At 35.8% G+C, this 17,803-nt stretch overlaps 1 protein-coding gene across 2 annotated transcripts in view; it reads left to right on the top strand.

The window, feature by feature from the left end:
- The window catches only part of MBOAT2 (membrane bound O-acyltransferase domain containing 2), a 95,229-nt gene that overhangs the window by 70,432 nt on the left and 6,994 nt on the right, over window positions 1-17,803 (top strand). For both annotated transcript variants that reach the window (XM_061990544.1, XM_061990543.1), the window contains 5 exons: window positions 6,133-6,325; window positions 9,047-9,150; window positions 9,494-9,558; window positions 14,771-14,903; window positions 17,437-17,588. In XM_061990544.1, coding sequence (XP_061846528.1) covers window positions 6,133-6,325; window positions 9,047-9,150; window positions 9,494-9,558; window positions 14,771-14,903; window positions 17,437-17,588 — 647 coding nt within the window. The remainder of the gene's footprint in view (window positions 1-6,132; window positions 6,326-9,046; window positions 9,151-9,493; window positions 9,559-14,770; window positions 14,904-17,436; window positions 17,589-17,803) is intronic.

Here is a 17,803-nt window from a genome sequence, read left to right as displayed (position 1 = left end):
GGTTTGCACTGTTCATTTACAGGCAAAACTTCAGAGCTGTATCTCAAGTTCATTCATCAACTGTATAGTTCCCTGTTCAAAAAGTTAAAACAGGTACTTTTTAAGACAGGTTTTTTCCATGTTTTCAGGCTGGATCTTGTGAATAAAAGCAGATTAAATTGAAGCTTCCTAACAAGCTTATATGGTAAAAAGCTGACTTTATACGGTTCATGCATGTTTCCTTCAAAGTATATACTGTGTGTAACAAAAAAAAAACCCAAAACACCAAACAAACAAAAAAACCCCAACCAAAATCACCAATTTAAAAATAATAAGAATAATAAAATGTTCTGATAAGAACCAAGTGCACATATTTTGTCATTTGAAAGCTAACGAGACTTAAAATTTCCAGCAAGGTTTCATGAATGTTCTCAAATTCGTCTGTTTTATGTCATCTTGCAGCAAGCAGAGAACAGTTCTATGTATTAAGTTGAAAAACACTCACAGAAATAGTTTTGGTTTCCTTGCTTTCATTCCTGCCTGGTCATGTTCCTATGCGACTTGGTCTAGGTTGACCTACTTCTGCAGGGGAATTTGACTTGATCTCTAAAGGTCCCTTCCAACCCCAACCATTCTATGATTCATGTAGAAAAGTATTTTAAGTTGGATTTTGATCTGAAGGCATAGTAAAAGATGTACCACCCATAAGGCTATGGCTAGTAGTTCACACAACATACTCCTTTTTACCTTGTTACATTGTTGGAAAAGAGACCAAATACATACAGAAGAAAGTCCAGTTATCATACTTTACAAGAAATATTGAATGGCTTGAATTAAAAGCAAAAAGTTCCCAAAGTATGATAGTTTAAAAAAAAAATCCAATTAATTTAATGCTTAGGGTACTGAATATTTTCACTGTTATATTTTTTTAAATAGGATTGTAGGAGACTTTTAAATTATTACCACACATAAAAGTGGAATTATCATGGAGCTGACTGGAAACTTCAGATAAATGGCTTTTGCTAATTCCAGCACCAGTTACCTGTTTTCTGCTTATCTTGTGGACCACCAACTGTTTCTGGAGCAGATGAAGGCATTCCCACATGTAGCTGCTTGTCTTATCCTACCATCTAGAGGATAGCATCTCCACAGCTGGGCTAACAGGTTGTGCTTCCTAGTCAGTTGTGTCATCTCTAACCACTTCCTCCCTTTGGATGTGGATGAGGACTCTGCACTTTCTATTCAACCCATCTATGTGGTTTTAGGAACTCACACCACAGGAATGGAAAATAAGGTGTTACCGTCACCAGTCACTAAGCTGCTCCACATGTTGACAAAGCACCTAAGGTCATAGAAGTGTGCTGTGGAGCAAGTAGTTAGGAAGGTCAAAAAACCCAGGAGAATCCTTTGCATAGGTTATCACTGGGTACTCTGTCGTCTGCAATGATGTATTGGCAAAGTTGCAGACACTTCTTATGTTTTTAAATGTTGTTTTGTCTCAGTAAAGGCATCACATCTTGTGTAATAAAATCCTATTTCTGCTGAAAATTGCCAATGAATCTGCCAGTATTGGTACTTCTGGACATGCATCTACTGATTGCCTGGCAAGACTTCTTAGCTTTTTACTGTATAATCTTGCTAGTAATCTGAACATAATCAATAGAAATAACTGTAAACCTACGATGGATTCTTCTTTCAGGTAAGCGGTTTTCCTTTAAATGAGTTGCTCTTACAATGCTTGGAACTGCAATTTATGCTGCTTTAGCTTTTGACATAGAACTGAAGAGAAGCTGTTGATGCTGTTGATACTTCATCTGCCAACTGGTGTTAGAGAAATCTGGCTGCATTTTGTAACACCAGCAAGTATCGTATGCTTTTGGAGAAATATGGATGATGTAACTTTACTGCATTTGCTGCATCAATTAAAATATTCATTGCTTTGTTCTACATGAATGTTTAAATACCATTAACTTAATTTTAATACTAAATTTGTTCCTTGATTCTCATGTTATTTCAAGAAGAATAAATTGTTAGGTAGCCCCAAAAAACTGTAATGGGGATCAGCAAGTGTCACTGTAGTAAATGAAAAAAAACAATCCTTCAGCTGAGTTACAGTAAGTTTCATTTCTTATTAAATATAATTACATAACCAAAGTACCTCATGGCCAGCCTCCTCCTCTATCCTTTGTGTTGACTGCATGATGTTTACTTGGTTTAGTATTTTTGTTGTGTTCATTGCATGTTAAATGAGTCAGGACAACATATTAAAACCTATTTCTTCTATTCATCCTATTGTGCCTTTTTTCAAGCTATCAATTGTTGGTGCTCAAAGTGGTGTCAACTCTCAGAAATTAATATCTGTCTTTGTAAGTTTCTTTTTATTATGGCTACCATTTACAATACAAGATTCCTGTCAGCAGATACCTGCTTTCTTGCTTGTTATGCAAAGTCTTCCTACAGGTTGTAAAGTTCTTGCTTAATTACCTAGAATTTTTACCTGAAGTGCTAGTCTTCTCAAACTGTAATATGCTTTAATATAGGTCATTAAAATCCTTGTTGATTCTTTATCAACCAAGAACAAGATCATTCTAATAAAAGTTTTAAAAATCATTTTTTTGTATATATTTTTATATGTTCTACATTTTTATACATCAATATATTTATAAATTTCCTGAGCTCACTGAGTTTTTTGCTTCATTTTTGCTTCAATTAAAAAGCTGCTCCTGAACTCCCTTCTATGGTTAGGTATCTAGCTTTCAACCTAATTATATACACACACCTAGTTTATGCATATTTGATATTGTTTTGGCGCCTAAAAGGTTAAGTACCATTTTCCCTTCCTAGCTTTGACTGTATTTGATATTTTTATACAGGTATGCCCAGTTTCTGCTCAAAACTAGATGAGCCAGGCCTTTTTACTTCCTTGTTGCAAATAAGTTGTGTATTCTACTTCATATGAGTTTAAAGTTATCCTGCAGCTCTGGTCTTTTAATTCTGTAATAGGGAAGTTATTTTGATATGATGAAAACTTTAAAGAGTGAATGAAATTAAACTTAAAATTTATAAATTATTTACTTCATCCTTGTAAAAAGTGACCAACCCTCCTATGAATGTGCAAGACAGTGATTATCCATGTATGCCTTGGCAAGGAAGCTTATATCGAATAACCTTGTTAAGCAACAGGAAGTGAATGAATGTTTTGCCAGAGTCATTTCTACATTATGGTAATTGAGCTATAGCTTATTTTGGTATGTCAGGTGAAGACTTTTTCTGTGTAAATGTTTTCAAAACTTGAACACTATAAATAAGCCTGAAGCTGTAGTTTAATAATCTATTTAGCCCTAACAAAGTATTAACTCTTGCTGAATATGGGAAGTCCTGGCTATGGGTTCAGGGTTCTTTGCTTATCTCTAGCAGTGCCAACATACATTGCACTGTGTTGTGGTCTGATTCAGATCATTTGATCCAGCCTAAAAGTAACTTACTAAGAAAACAAAAAAACCACCACAACACTCACTTGACCTATTCCTCCCCACCAAACCCCAAACTACCAGAAGTCTAGTTTTTCGCCTGATTTGTCTTTCTTATCTGACTCACTGGAAGGAGGAAAAGGAAAATCTTGCAGCCCAGGTGAGGAGACAGGGCAGGACTGCTGTTTTGCATTGCAGCCTGTATTTGGATTGTCCTTCAGAAGCTGCTTAAACCAGTCCTGAAACTGCAGCACCCTGTCTTTGTAGAAGCTGGAGATTATCAGTGTATGAGACCCTAATATCCCTGATCCTGATTCCTGTAAGTGGTATCAGCATGCTTGATTGAGGTTCTGACATTAATAATTACTGAGTGAAGTAGTACAATTAAAAAAACCTAAACAAACAAAACGCCAAACCAAAACCAAGCCATTTAGTAGTTATGCTTGTCCCTACACCTAAATGTTACTGCTAAAAAAACCTGTAGAAATACCTAATTTCGCTACTAAATAAACACCTTCTTCCTGCAGTAGTTTTTCTACAACTACAAATTGAAAACTACAGTGTTTATTTTTAGAAAGTACCATTTATGACAAAGCCCTTTATAAGTTCCTTATTTGTTTCTTAAGATAGATTTTCTTGAAACCGATGGTTTTCCTTAAAAGAAGGGCTTTCACCTTGACAATTCAGTGAAAAACCTTCAAATAAGTACTAAGCATATTTTGTGTTGATTTTCTACTTAGAAAAACTAGTAAATAGTGGCAGTGGCAAAAAGCAGGCTTTCAAACAGAAATAAAGTTACTTGTTGCCCAGACATATTTTGAGACTTGTAGATATTTTCAGATGGAAAATGTCTATTTTATTTGTTCATATTTTATGTTCCATGTTCATGTTGCCAGCCTATAAATAGTGTTTCTTGTGATAAATGGAACATGACTTCTAATATAGCTTAGGCTTTGAAGGTAAATCCTTGCAACTGTCTTCAGAACTTCGGGGCGTGCCTTTTGATATTTACAAGTATCTGTCATATGTTTCAGATATTGCATACCAAAATTGAAGATTCATTAGTGTTAATAACTCATTTTATGAATATACATTGCTATTTAAGTCCCTTAAGAAGGTATTCCTACTGAATTTTCCTTCTGCTCTGACAAAGAGAGAAATGGATTAATAGTTGTTAGAAAAACAAAGGAAGACTTTACAAAGTTAATGCCCTTTGCCTTGAACTCTTGTAACAGAGTAAAATATTATAATAAAATTTACTAGAAAGCAAGTAGAAACAAATAATTAACTATCAGCTTTAACTGTTAATAGTAAGTTGCCTCCTGAATTACCTGGGTTTTCTGATCCTCTGAGATGAGCCGTGTGAAATATATGCTATATCCAAAGTTATCCTCATCACTTTCCAAGTCCAATTTTTTTATCAGATTGTACCACCTCTTACATCTGTGTTGACTGGACGAGTCTTTGCTGCTGGGCATCTTTTAGAAATCTGTGTTTTCACTAGGGCTCTTAATGCTCCATTCTGTATCATGTAACTGAATTACTCTTCATTTTGGAACTAAATATGTGAAGTTGCATTTGAAGTAGGAAATTGTCTTCAAAATTGGGCAGGTATACTTAAAGCGCAATGGACAGAAAAGGGATTCTGGTTATCTTTTTGTTCTTATCCTTCAAAGAAAAGTTGCTAAATTGATTATTTGTTGCCAAGTTTAAAGACTGAAAAATGGTAATGTAAATTAAAACTAATAATGTTTAAATTTAAATATTGAGATTACTTAGGATCAAAACTTGAACATCTCACTTAAATGAACTAGCTTTTCCACATCTCTTTTTTAAGTTTTCGGTGTGTTACTTTAGGAGCTTTCACAGAATGTGGTATCTGCCCTTGGGACATGGATCAAACTAATAACTTAAAAAAGTCAATGTCATACATTATTGCTCCATGGGTTTTATAATAGAACCTTAGAAATGTTCTTCTAAAAACTGAATTTTGAGACAATCTGATTCCAAATCCTACCTAAATAATGTATTTTTATGTGTTTATGAGAGTGTTATTTGATTGATCAGTTGGGAAAAGAGGTGTATGTATAACTGAGGTATTTTGGTTGGAAATTCGTAAATTATTTCAGTATTTTAGTTGGTTTAGAATTTAGATGTTGTAAAAGAATTTAGAATTTAGATATAATAGTAAGATGGATACGATTAGTGTATTGACCTGGGCAGCAATAACCCTTGTGTTATGCGTTATTTCAGATTACTGAAAATGAGCTAGAGCTTTGCTGTTGTCTTTGGAATCTGCAGTGATTTTACTCATCTTCTGCTAAAAGTATATGTTTTGTGTTATAATGTCTTAACAACTTACTTGCTTCGGTAATTTGGCAGTGAAATAAGGAAAAAAACCCTGGAGTTGCCAAAGGTGTTCCTGTTATTGAAAGAGTTTTTAGAGGGTCATGGTCATCTAATTAGGTTTGCTGTTTTTGAGAGAAGCGGTGCTTGCAACTTAGTCAAAATAACAGTACCCCTTGAGCATCTATAATGTATTACTGTTTTAAAGTTGATTGTGGCTTCCTGAAAAAATGACATATACACATCTGGGGAAGGAAGATTAAAGCTTGCCTTTCTTTTCAGAAGATTAACAAAAAAATTAAGCTGCTTACCAATTCTCCCATGTTCAACTTTTCAGATAGCTGTGGCACAGAAACTCCTCATCTGTGGACTGTCCTTGCTCTTCCACATGACAATTACAAAAACTTTGCCTGTGGAATACAACATTGATGATAATTTCAGAGCTACAGCATCATGGCCTGTAAGATTTTTCTACCTATACGTGTCTCTTATGGCTGCCAGACCCAAATATTATTTTGCATGGACTTTAGGTAAGTGTATATAGCAAAAAAATAAAGTGTGTGTATTGTGTTTCATTTGAGCTGCTGTGTGCTAAGCATGTATTAAAAAAATGATAGTGCCCTCTTGAGGCCTTGGGAAAATATCATTATGGTTAAAGACTACAAAGTATTGTCCAAGTATATTGAGTGGTGTCTCTTGTTCTGAGAAACAAAATTTACCATAACTTGAAACACAGTATTGTAGCAGTATTGCAAATGAGATGATGGTTTCCTGAACAAATCCGAGTGAAACGTGGTTCTGTGGAGAGTGATAGTGTTTTAATGAGCAATGACTCCTATATTTTGGGTTTGTTTTTTTTTTAAATTATAGTAGTGTAGTCTGATGTAGAGTCCCTGAATTCTGTAATTTTTTTTTGATTTTGGGACATCTGAAAAGTTACCCTGTTTCTGTGCTTGGTTATCAGTAATGTTTAATTTTATTCAAGTATGAGGGAAAAATGAATACACTGAAATTCAGATATATCATAGCGTTGTAAACAGTAGATTGTATTTGCAGTAGCATTTTCAGAATTGGATGAGTGACACTTCAGTTTCAGTTATTGTTTACTAAAAGTTCTAATGACCAACAGGATAACACCCGTAGTCACTGATTTAAGTGATATAAGGAATGTTTTGCTTTTCACTCGTCTTTGAAAAAACTCAACATGTAGAACAGCAAAATGCTGTATTTATGTAAGCTGGCATCTTGGAAAGGGCTCACAAAACAGATTTCATCAGCTTCCTCCTCCTCTTCAATTTTACATTTGTTTCATAATTCTTTTGAGAAAGAATCTGTGGGAAACAATGCAACGAAGAAAGCTTTAGTGTAGCGGAGCAGTATGACTCATTTACAGCTGCTGGTTTCATTCCTGGTCAATGAATGAAGTGCTTTCAGCTTGTCTGGATAGAGTAATTCTGGGGCTTGTTGTGGAATGAAATAATTTTGAATATTGTTCTCTTACCGCAGCAGTATCATCATCTATAAAGAGTAGGAGTCGTCTGAAAAATGCATTATCTGTCTTGGTTTTTTTTCTCTATAATACTTCAAATGGAATTTCTCCTTATGTGTTTGTTAGCAGTGTAGAGCTAACATTCCTTTGGTAATATATTGAAGTAAATAAAATGTATCGTTTCTCCACTTACAGTTTGCTAAACAGCTTTTTTTAGCTTCTTCCTTCCACTTAACCTCATCTGAATTTCTAATGGTATGAGTATAATGTGAGGAGGACTTGACAGTTTTACTGGATGTTATCCTTTTGAGTTCTACATTAATTTTTTTACACCTAAGTAATTTTATTAACAGTTTTGTTTTCTTTACTTAATGCTTACTAAAATGCTAGTTAATGAGTATTTAAGAACATAGTCTTTGTGTTTCGATTAGTAAGAGATTACAGAGTTCGTGTCTTCAGCTGTTTGTAATCAAGCATAGATCATTGTCAAATGTTGGAAGTATCATCAGTGATGTCAGATCTATAGCAGCAAATGTTTGTTTTAAATTATTTTTCTTAAGGAAAATATTATAAACTACCCTGTATTAAATAAAATTAAATCAAGTGTCACAGTCTTCCAGACTGGTAGATAAGTGGAGAAACGACTTCAGCAATGGAAATGTTGGAGTGTTTGAGTCAATTGTTTCCTTTACTTTTCAAATACACTGAATTTAGACCTTAAAGAAGTTGTTGAGAAGAAAAGAAAATGCAAAAGATGATAATTTATCTTATATGTCACTATTGTATAAACTCTTTTTACTGTGGTCGTTCAAACTGAGCAATTTCTCTTGCCCTGATAGTTAGAATTTTAAAGGTGACAATCTAATTACAGTGCTTTAGATGAATTCTGAGCTAGCAGAGAGGGCTCGTGCCCTGTAACTAGAGGACTAGACTTGTATTTCTTATGCAGATTATTTTGCCCACCTCACTTCCAATTCCTCAGGATTACTCTGAACTGGGAGAGGAGCTGAAATTCTTCTCCCCACAGTCACTTATTTATTCACCTAAGTTGAATATATGGTTGGGTCCCTGCCTCATGGATGTGTGTCTGTATTTGAGTACATGCAACCAAGCGCCTGGCTCAACAGAGGTAATATTTGGAAAACAACTCATTTCCTTCTATGTGGACATGCAAATTTAAGTAGTACAGCTTAGGCAAATTGAATATCTCACAAGCAAGAATATCTGAATATCTGACAATATCTTAGTGCAAGTCTGACAAGCTCTGCATCACCTAGAAAATTACTGTTTTCTGTTAAGTTTGCACTGCTCTGTGTGTGGTGCCGTGAATGTGCACCTGCTTGAATTGGATCCTGCAATGCATAATGAAGACCAAAGACGTGTCTGAGTGTTGAGCAGCTACTTCAGATCATTAGAACCAGCCACTGCTTTGTACTCTTGATGCATCTCATTGAGTTGTTTTCTCTGTCAAATTGCTCAAGCAAGTCTAAGTAGGTGGTATGAGAGAGAGGACATCTGTGCTGTGAAGTAGATAGTGCTACCTTTCATTCTTTTTCTTTTGTGCAAGTCTTTTAATTGAAAGTTGATGTATTGCTTGGAGGATTTTCTTTGTTCAAGTGTCCAATGTAGTGATACTCAGTATTTAAAAAAAAAAATTTCAACCTTTAAACTGTGATAAATATTTTGAACAAACTATGTGTGCAATGCAGAATTTTTAGTACAGCAGTTGATAATTAATTTGTTTATTTTTGTTTCTTTGCAGCAGATGCAATCAATAATGCAGCAGGGTTTGGTTTTAGAGGCTATGATAAAAATGGAGTTACACGTTGGGATCTAATATCAAATCTAAGAATCCAGCAAATAGAGGTTTGTTTCTGACTCTTTCAAATAGAATATGTGCCTGTGTAGGCAGTTGTTTGTAATTGCAGTAACTTTTCCTACGCATTTTGTTCCTCAAGAGAGTGCATATGTTCTAAGTCAGAAATGGCGTGTTCACACCCTTAAGGAAAGATGGAAAGCAGATTCTGTTTTGAATATGTTCTACTTGTCAGTTGACTTCCAAAATATTTTGTGGTTATAAGTAGTTGAGTAAATACCTTATTCAGCTCATCACAAACTGAGGATTTCTTAATAATTGATATGTCAGAATTATGAAATATTTTGAACATTTTATAATTCCAGAAATAATTAGTTTGTTTTTACTTTGCAGTTTTCCACAAGTTTCAAGATGTTTCTTGATAACTGGAATATCCAAACAGCTCTTTGGCTTAAAAGGTATTTATTTCTTCAAGGAAAGCTATCTTTTACTTAGATAAATATTTCATTAAAGATATTTTAACAGTTGAAGCTAAACCCCACAAAACATCCATCGTTTAGCAGCTATACACAGGTTATTGTTTTTGTAATACTTGAATTAAGGCCTCAGTTTAGGAATTCTCTTTCATATAAACTATCAGGTTACGTTTTTCTTCACATGATCATAGGGAAACTAAAACTATTAATCTGTGACGGCATCTCTTCTCTCTTAGCATTCAAAGCAGTGCATATTGCTTAGAGCAGCAGGCAAGATGTATATCTTGGCCTGTGGAAGCTCTGCATTATTTTTAGCCAATTAGTGATACAGGAACTTCAATGTACTCTGACAGAGAACTTTCTGTGCTTCTTCCATAATGTGTGCAGGGCAAATATCAAACTTTGCGATGTGCCATCAACAAAAATTGCAAATGAATAGCCCGCAGATGCACTTTTTTTCCTTGTCTGGGAAATGGGCATAGTGCCGAATGCACTACATCTGCTTTGACTACTGCTTTGTGGTAACTAGAAAGTAAACAAATGTTATAAAGTAATGTGTGAATGTGGTTTCCTTTCTTCCACTCTCTATTTAGTTAGCCTTTTATCAATAGGTGCTAGTTTAACTGGGAGCCGTATCTTAAAATCATTCAGAAGACTTTATCTCTTATTCTAGGATGGCTAGCAACAGGATTTCATCCATCTGACTTCTTTACAGTATATTCTCTTACTTCCTTAATTTCTTCCCTAAATATTTTCTGACCCAAGTGAAAACAGAAATTGAATTTTATGTGATGCTTCTAGTTAGCTCAATGGTCAATAGAATCTGTTGCTAGGACAGTCAGCAAGGAAGAACTGCATGCTTGTAGTTTACTAATTTACTAAACAAAATAAGCTATTTAGCTATTTTAAAATGCATTTTACTATAGTTACTGAAGTTTATCAGTATTAAAACTTAATAGGAAAAACATGTGTTTCAACATACGTTCAAGTCTCCAAAATAGAATGATTATAAATGAAAATTTCTTTTAGTGGAGAGGAGTAACATTTCTGTCAAGAATTGAAAGTAAAAAATGCAAATCAGGGTGACATTAAAAGTTATTAATAAAAATTAAAGCATCTCCATTAAGAATAATTGTAGAAGCATCTGTAGTCTAAATAGAAATAGTCTAAATCTATATTGATTCTTCCACAGTGAAAGGGAGAAGGGTGAATGTTTTTCAAGTTTGTTGCAAGTAAAAGATTGGTTTAATGATTTTTGTATGAGGACCATAAATAGTGATACAGCATATATATTATATTACAAATCATTAATTGGTTACAATGCTACAGCATTTTAAGAGATGATAAGCTCATTTATTACTTTAAACTTCCACTTTTAATACCTTACTTGTTTACTTTTTGTATTGAGATTTTCCACAGCAGCCCTTGTAGTGCTGTGTCTTCTGTTGGTAGTTAAAAACATATATTGATAGCACATCAGTGTTTTCGCTACTGCTCATGCAGCATTAAGGCTGTCCCTCCAGCATTCCTTCTCCCACCTTAGCCAGTAGCTGTGGCTGGGCAGGATCCTGGAAGGGGCCATGGCCAGGACACCTGACTCAGGCTGACCAAGGAGATATTCCATACTATATGATGTCAGCTCAGCAACATAAACTCAGGGAGAGGAGCATGTAAGGGGAGACATTTGTGATTCACATTGGCCTTCCAAAGCAACCATTACACACACTGAAGCCTGGCTTCTCGGGAAGTGGCCGGACATCAGTGCTGGTGGGAAGTAGAGAGGAACCTCTTTATTTGCTTTGCTTCATTTCTCATATGCGTGACTTTGCTATTTCTTTATTAAAACTGCTTTTATCTCAACCCACGAAACTCCCATCTTATTTTCTCCCCTCCTTGGCTTGCTGAGGAGGGGAAGATAGAGTGGTGTGGTGGGCACCTGGCATCCAGAAAGGGTAAAACCAGCACACCATTTATAGAAGTGCCTAAAATCTTAGGTATTTGTCTCACGTGAAATACCAGACATCATAATCTCTTCTCTTTTCTGATACTCTAAAGAGAAAACAAACCATCAGAATTCCCGGATGTAAATCCTCATAGTTGACATGTCTATAGATCATAAAGAAGTTTAATAAACATCTAATGTAGATGACAAAATGAAGCAGCTCAAAGGTATTACTGTTAGAAGCCTGCAAGTTACAATAGATATTTACATAGTATGTATCAACAATATATATGATGATAATATTGCCTGATAAAAGTATTCTCCCTCAGCCTGTTCCTTTGTTTTTATTTCAAAGAAAATACCCAATTCCACTTGTCTTTGGTCACGATTACAAAATCTTGGTGGCTCTTTTTTTCTCTCTCCTGGCATCTTTCCAAACTTCCTGTTGTCTTATAGTGGATGCAGAGCCACTAAGACCTCCAAGGTCTTTCTCTGACTTTTTATAGGCAGAGCTGAATGATTTAAAAGTAATCAGTGGACTGATTACCTTTATTTTCTTTGTATGTAACATATATATATATATAAGACCTCATTCTTTCTGATACATCACAGTATTACATCTGTCTTCTTTGCAGCAGCCATTTACTGTTGATTCATGCTCAGCTGATACTGTTTCATACTGTTGATTCATATTCATACTCAGCTACATGTTTTCAGTAATGTTACAGGAATGTTCTTCAACCTTTCTTATTAGATGTACTATACTTTGGACTTCATCTTTGAACACGATTCAAATCTGTCAAAATGGTTTTGGAATCTAGTGCTATATCTGCTAAGAAAACAATGCCAGTGTCATCCATCCCAGCTCTCATCCCCAAAAAGGCTCAGTCTGCCACCCAAGCTTGTAAAGAAAGTATAGAACCAGAACAAAGGGAGTACCTTGTTGAACAGTTGATGCATCTTCCCATTTATCGAGCAAATAATGGATAAGATAGAACCACCTGTACTGGAACAGATTTTCTCAGCTTATTGTGATGACCGTATTTCTTTGGTTTGCTTTTAGGAATGTCAGGTGAAGCCTTTCAACACCATTTCCTATTGACAAATCCAGGGAGGAGTTTAAGCTTACATTTTACTCTTTCAAATAGAAGCTCGATATTTTTTTTTTCTAGTATATAAGTTATGTGACTTGCATTGATATAGCTGAAATTTGGTTAGTTAATTTAGTTAGTTTTGTTAGCTCCTGAACGTTTTGCAGGGGGAAAATTGTTTCAAGTAGTTTAAACCAAACAAAGTTTGAAGCTATTTATTGATTTATTAATGAGACATAATTAACTAACAGTCAGTGAACTATACATTCAGAATTACTGTCAGTGCTAGAACAGATAATGGTTTTTTACATGTTTGGTTTTCTGGTTTAATAAACATTTCTAAACAGTCTTCTGTAGCTAGTGGCAAGGAGTTTAAAAAGTGCACGTGTGCACATGGTTAGATACAAACTGCCCCTCTACTCCCAAGGACATGTGGTATATGAACCCCCATCTCCTGGAGGTGTGGGCTCCTTGCTGGGTGGCACCATCTGGGGACGTGTGGGTGCTGGAGCTTTGGCAGCCCATTGAGTCCCGTGCCAGCTTGCATGCAGCTGGAGGGGTGAGGTACTGCTCCTTGTGCCTTGCAATGCCCAAGCTGGGTACAGGCCACTCAGGGCCTGCCAGGGAGGGTGTTCTCTCTTGACTGAGACAGAGCTTGTGATGCTGGGGAAAGTGACTTCTGGCAGTGTCAAATCAGGTTTTGACAGCTAGTATTTTGCTCCAAGATGCCTCTCTAGCTTGTTACAAATTTTCATAATGCTTTTGTACTTTCTAGGATGATATTGTTTGTCTCAAAAATCTGTTTCAAATTCCCTGGCCAATGTGGCCAGTGTTGCTTTCCTGTCTGAGGTGGTCTGCTCTGGGCAAATGTCCTTAGAGGTTTTGTGTATTACACATGCATACACCCGCACCCTATTTTGGCCATTAGAAAGAGAACATGAAGCTTTGTTAGCAAAGGGATTGTGCTGGCATGCCACCCTGAAGACCTCATACAATGAAACTTATCACATGTATTTGACTGTAATAAATTAGCAAAGTACCCTTTTCATCTCTCCCTGACAGATATCCTGTCTTTTTGCCTTCTGCTCTTGGGCATTGGCTGTATCATTTCATCTTAGTAATCTTTCGTACTAATGGAAGTTGTAGTAGTTAGATTTGTAGTGAGTGTTTCTGCCCTCTGTCGTTAGCTTGTCATCTTCTTTGAATGATAATTGTGTCTTCTCTTCTTTTTCTTTGTTACTTGCTATATGTTTTTAAAACCTTTTTTAGTTAAAACTCATTTAACCTTAGATTTGTGTTCGTGCATGCTTGTGCTGTTTATTTTTGCTTCATGTTAGTGTGTATCTGTTTCCATATTTCCTATTGCTTTTTGGTTTTCAGATCATTAAAGAACTCTTGATGAAGCCATATCAGGACCTTACCATGTTTCCTATCATTCTTCCACATCATGATGGTTTGTCATTGTGTCATTTAATGTTGTCTTCTAGCAACCACCTTACTTGGATTCCTTTTTCCTTTCTTCCTTCTAGAATTCCATACTGTAGGACCTTGCCTAATAATTCAGTCACAATTTTTAAAGCAGATTTCAGCCTTCTCCTTTTTTGAGATTCTCACATCCCTAGAGTTATTAATTATAATTCCATTGTCATGCTCACCTAATTGTCCTAGACAGATATATTTTCAACTGTAATCTCTCTTACTCAAAATTGAAAGTAGTTGTAATTTTTCTCCTTCTCTTGTCAGTTGCTTTCATTTTTTTTTTTTCAAAAATATGTGTCAGTTTCAGCTCAAGAGTTGGCAGTGGTCTATGCCTTCCACTGTAGCTTTTCAAATGTGTCCTTGGATGGCTCAAGTTCCCTTATTAAGCCCCAACTCCTGTGTTTGGATTTTTGTGGATCATTTAATTGTAAACAAAAGTAACATATGTGATGGCACTGAGCATAGGTTAGCACTGAGGAGTTAAACTAGGAGCTGTGAATAGCTTTAAGTATTTTCTGTAAGTCTTAATATAGTGGCAACATTATCTAATAGTAGTGAACTGCATTTGCATTGCAAATGATGTGTAAAAGATACTAAACTGCTAAATGTATAAATGATAACTGGGAGGATTGTTGGTGATTTGTCTCATGTTGTTTATTTTGAATTGTCTTTGGCTTGCTAGAGTGTGCTATGAGCGTGCCACCTTCAGCCCAACGATCCAAACCTTCATCCTTTCTGCCATCTGGCATGGAGTTTACCCAGGATATTATTTAACATTTTTAACAGGAGTGCTAATGACACTAGCAGCACGAGCTGTAAGTAGCAACCAACTATATTCTTAAGTAACAAGTTTTGTAAAAGAAAATTGACCGTATTCCGAGGTCCAAAGATGTGCTGATGCTCTTTACAGTTGATATAGAGTGGTAGTGGTGTTTATTACTTCAGTTATGAGAGCAGTGGGAATCATTAATTATAAGGAGGGGTTGATCAGTGGAAACAAGACTGTATCCTGCCTGTAACATCTTTTTAGTGTGTCTTTTATGGAAACTCTCCCCTGTATTAGCCAAACATGTATTACTATGCCGTGCTGAACAGGATGATGCAATCTGAGACCATTTTGAAAGAAAACTTTCTGAAGATGAAAAAAATCACTTGATGATGAGTGGCTTAAAATCTATGGGTCAATGCCAAATGTTTCTAGAGTCTGCCCCTTCCCTAATCTCTGTCCAGTATTGTTGTGAAGATGGTAACTAAAGAATGTTCCCCCTCAACCAGCAGATTAAAAAACCTTTAGTGCAGTGGCTATTCAAAATTGGCCAGCAGAGGAGTCACATGAACAAGCTTCTGCACCTGTCATTCAGAACTGCATGGAACCAGAAAATCTCTGACAGTTCTGCTTGAGAATTCTGCATGAGAACAGAGACAGGTTTATCAGTTATTAAATGGGAAGGAGGAACAAGCAAACAAGATGTTAGCTCAGAGCAGCATAACAGACCACTTCTCTGTGGTAAGAACCATCAGAATGAGAAATTAAGCTGACTGCCCTTTGTTGCTATAATAGGTAGGGGAAGGTGGTACTTCAGATTTAGCTTTTTACTAACAGTAATAAAGCAAGTGGCCCTCCTCCTTATTCACAAAGATGTGGGTGTAGTCCTTGTTTGACAGAATTGACTCCTTTCTTTACAATAGGATGTAGCCCTTTTCTTTCCATACTCCATCACAGTGAACTTTTGATGTTGATCAGCCAGGGGCTGGTGCAAAAGCCAAGGTTCAGGGACAGACCGTAGGTAAAAGTTGTTGTGTTCCCTCAGTAAGGTGAGTCCAGTAAATGGGGGAGTGCTCAGTGCTATTTGGCCTGGCTTTCACTAGTAAGCTGTGTTGTATTCACATTTCGTATGTGTCAATCAATAGGCTAATCAATAAAAATATTTTGAGTTTCTATATTAATAGGTAGTTAATCTTAACAGATAAAATATGTTAGAGGTACTTCAGCATGTTCATTATTTAACTGTACTAGTCTGTGACTGCTACTGTATTAGTCTGTAACTGCTAAGTTTTGCAGCTCTGATCCACACTTCCTTCTACTGTCATGCCAAAACTTGTATTCAAGTCATTTTACTCCCTTTATTCATTACACATTTTGTAGTCAGATGTTTACTAGGGTCAACTATAGATTTATTTTGAAAGTTGTCCTTGAAGTGCTAAAGGACTAGATTCCTCTACAAGAAATTCTGTGAAACTTGCATCCAAGTTTTACAGAACTCAGGAACAAGTCATTTTACATGACCATAGGTGAAAACTGGGAGGACATGGCAGGGTATGTGGCTAGAGTTACTTGTTTTACTTGGCTTGACTAAACAAAGGCTGAGTGGGAATGCAATATCTACAGGGGAAATTGGGTAAGAAGGACAAAAAGTGTAAAAAAGGCTTTACTGTAAATAATGAAATAAGCAGGAGCTAGCCTTGGATATGTTCTTTAGAACCAGGAGTTCTAAAGAAACTTAGTTAAAGAAGCTGCTGAAATGTGTGCTTTGGTGTGCAGCTTCTCAGAGAAGATTACCTCATTACACATGACTGGAAGGTGGTAACTGTGATACAAAGCTACGCAAAGGCTGAATTGAGCCCATCTTGACTTGTCAGCAAATAGGAGTGTGAGTAAGGATGACAGTTCAGTCAGAGGAGGGATGAAAAACTACTGCTGTCTTTATAATTACAGACTTAAATAAAACTGAACCCAAATCAGTGTGGGTTCTGGATTTTTCAAAATACCTTTGGTATTCCATTGTTTGAACAGAATTTTCCAAATGAAAGAAGACTTGGCATAGAAAACTGAGTAATTTTGTAATAGTCCCATGTGATTTTACTTGTTACTAAGACTCCTGAAATTTGTCATTATAACTGATATTTTGTATATTCTGATTTTTACACTACTTGTCCTAAAATAGATCTAATTAACAAGCATATGAAAATGTTTTACCATATAAAAGCTTTCAACAGAAGCATTCTGGCTTTCATTCAATCCTACATTTACAGAATCGCTTGACAGAAGAGAATATCTGCCTCATTCAGACAAATAGTCTAAAGTTACATTGGATTTAGGGGGGTTCATTGACTTAAATTCTACTTAAACTCATAAATACTAAATTCTTGTGCTAGATAAAGTGCACTGTCCTAAAAGGCAGGGAATTTGAATGGACTCCTCTTGAAGCTGATGGGCATTTAGAGTAGTTGAAGATACTTGACTAACCTGTAGTATTTAAAATCATCCTATGAATTTTGTGGAAGTGTAACACACCCTGCACAATAAATCAGCTCTCTCTGATCTAATTTACTATTCTGTTTTTGCAGATAAGAAACAATATCAGACAGTATTTTGTTGAATCTCCTGCTGTTAAAGTATGTTATGATATTGTAACATGGATGGCAACTCAAGTAGCAATAAGTTACACAGTCGTGCCATTTGTACTGCTCTCTGTAAAACCTTCCTTCACCTTTTACAGGTAAGATCATTCTACCTGTCCAACTTGAAATAGAAGCATTTTATGTGTGTAAGTGAAGCTATGTGATAATTAGGACATTGATTTGTTAGCTGAGGAAACTGTATTTCTGTTCTAGTGCTTGAACATAATTTGTGTTATGTATGAGAAACTATAAAATGCTCTAGTTCTCATTTCATAATAAACTTATTTTTCCTGAGGCAGGGAAGAAGAGCAAC

This window comes from Colius striatus, chromosome 2 (assembly GCF_028858725.1).
Source record: "Colius striatus isolate bColStr4 chromosome 2, bColStr4.1.hap1, whole genome shotgun sequence".
Lineage (NCBI taxonomy): Eukaryota > Metazoa > Chordata > Aves > Coliiformes > Coliidae > Colius > Colius striatus.
The sequence above is the reverse complement of the archived record's forward strand: the minus strand, read 5'-3'. Positions and strand labels throughout refer to the sequence as shown.